Source organism: Microtus ochrogaster, linkage group LG7_11 (assembly GCF_000317375.1).
Source record: "Microtus ochrogaster isolate Prairie Vole_2 linkage group LG7_11, MicOch1.0, whole genome shotgun sequence".
NCBI classification, from domain to species: Eukaryota; Metazoa; Chordata; class Mammalia; order Rodentia; family Cricetidae; genus Microtus; species Microtus ochrogaster.
The window spans coordinates 10,015,057-10,016,660 of NC_022032.1; the positions used below are offsets into that span (position 1 = coordinate 10,015,057).

General features: G+C 45.8%; 1 protein-coding gene across 1 annotated transcript in view; it reads right to left on the reverse strand.

Moving 5' to 3' along the window:
• Dctn6 (dynactin subunit 6) overlaps positions 1–1,604 on the reverse strand; it is a 29,261-nt gene that overhangs the window by 12,910 nt on the left and 14,747 nt on the right. Inside the window, exon 4 of the mRNA XM_005362517.1 lies at positions 518–606. Coding sequence (XP_005362574.1) covers positions 518–606 — 89 coding nt within the window. The remainder of the gene's footprint in view (positions 1–517; positions 607–1,604) is intronic.

A 1,604-nucleotide genomic window follows, 5' to 3' on the forward strand; every position in this document is an offset into this window, starting at 1 on the left:
GGGACGTGTCAGAACAGGAGGGACGTCGTTTCCTGTGGTAACAGGGATGAAGCACATGGTAGCCATGTGTCCTACACACAGCCCCATCCCAGAAAGACAGATCCATCTCCACCACTCTGTCCCCCTCACTCGCCCCTTTCCAAGGAAAGAATTCTTTTTTAAAATTTTTAATGATTTATTTTTATTTTATGTGAACTGGTGTTTTGCCTGCATGTACTATCTGTGTGAGGGTGTCAGGTTCCCTAGAACTGGAGTTACAGGCAGTTGTGAGCTACCATGGGGGTGCTGGGAATTGAACCCAGGTCCTCTGGAAGAGCAGTCAATGCTCTTAAGCCATCTCTCCGCCCCGAGAGGATTTCTTAACATACCACAAATGGGTATGCTGTTCAAAGTCTTGCTGGCCTAGTCTATACATATTTTAGTGTGTGATAGATAATTATGTCAGTTTCCATGTGGGGAGGGATGTGAGCAACAGAATCATCTGGAATGATGTGCGGCAGATTACAGCAAAGGATACGACAGCCAACTTCAAACACATTGTTGGTGCCAATGATCATTGGCTTGGGGTCTGGGTCTTCAGTGTCTGGGATGATATTATCCGGATGACTGTAAAGAGAATAGACAGATCATCAGAGGCCAGTCACACAGTAAACAGCTGCCACCCTTTCAGAATCTGAAGCAACTGTCCCAATTTTACCTGCATCAAACTTCAAATCCACAGCTGTGTTTATCTAGAAGGCTGGGTTCTGAGGTGTACAGTACAGAAATGTAAGACGTCACAGGCAGAAAAACCACCTCAGAAGAGGGTGCTACACCTTCAATCCCAGCACTTGGAAGGCACGGGGAAGTGGGTCTCTGTGAGCTCCAGAACAGCCTGATGTATAAAGCAAGTTCCTGGACAGCCAGGGCTACAGAGCAGCCCTGTGCCCCCCATTTAAACTGTGAAAAGGAAACAGTCCCCCACATGAAGCAATGACTTTGTGAGATGGGTACTTAGTGAAGTACGTGGAACAGAAACTCTGCTGTAGGAGTACGGCTTTATCCGATGGCAGACTCACCACCAAATAAAGGGTATTAATATGGGGGGGGGGGGCTCACACCGTAAGAAATGCCCACATGTCCTGTGTAAGTGTCAGACAAATTAGTTTTTTTATCACAGCCAAACATTCTCCCACGCAAATTCCATACATGGCTGCAACAAATTAGGTAAACGCATGAATTTCTTGCCAAAATTTTATCTAGAAAAATTTATGCCCACTCTTGAAAACAGACTGAGTGCTGCAGCCCAGCTCACAGAGATTACACATCGTCCAACTCCACGTTTTTATCTTGAAAGTTTACAAATCGCTACAAGGATCCCACACTGTGTGAATGTAAGTCTGGGTATCACCCACATGGGAAGAGTTAAATTCACATAGGGACATCAAATGAGAGCCAACCAAAAACGTTTTCAGCATGGCAGGCACAACAGAGGATACTGGATGGATCAGGAAGAAACCATTGCGGGTTTGATGATGGATAAAAAAAGCGTCACACTGGGAGACCGCCAGACCCAGGGCGGGACGCTCTGGTTTCTCACCTTGGGCAGTTTTTTTTTTTTTTTT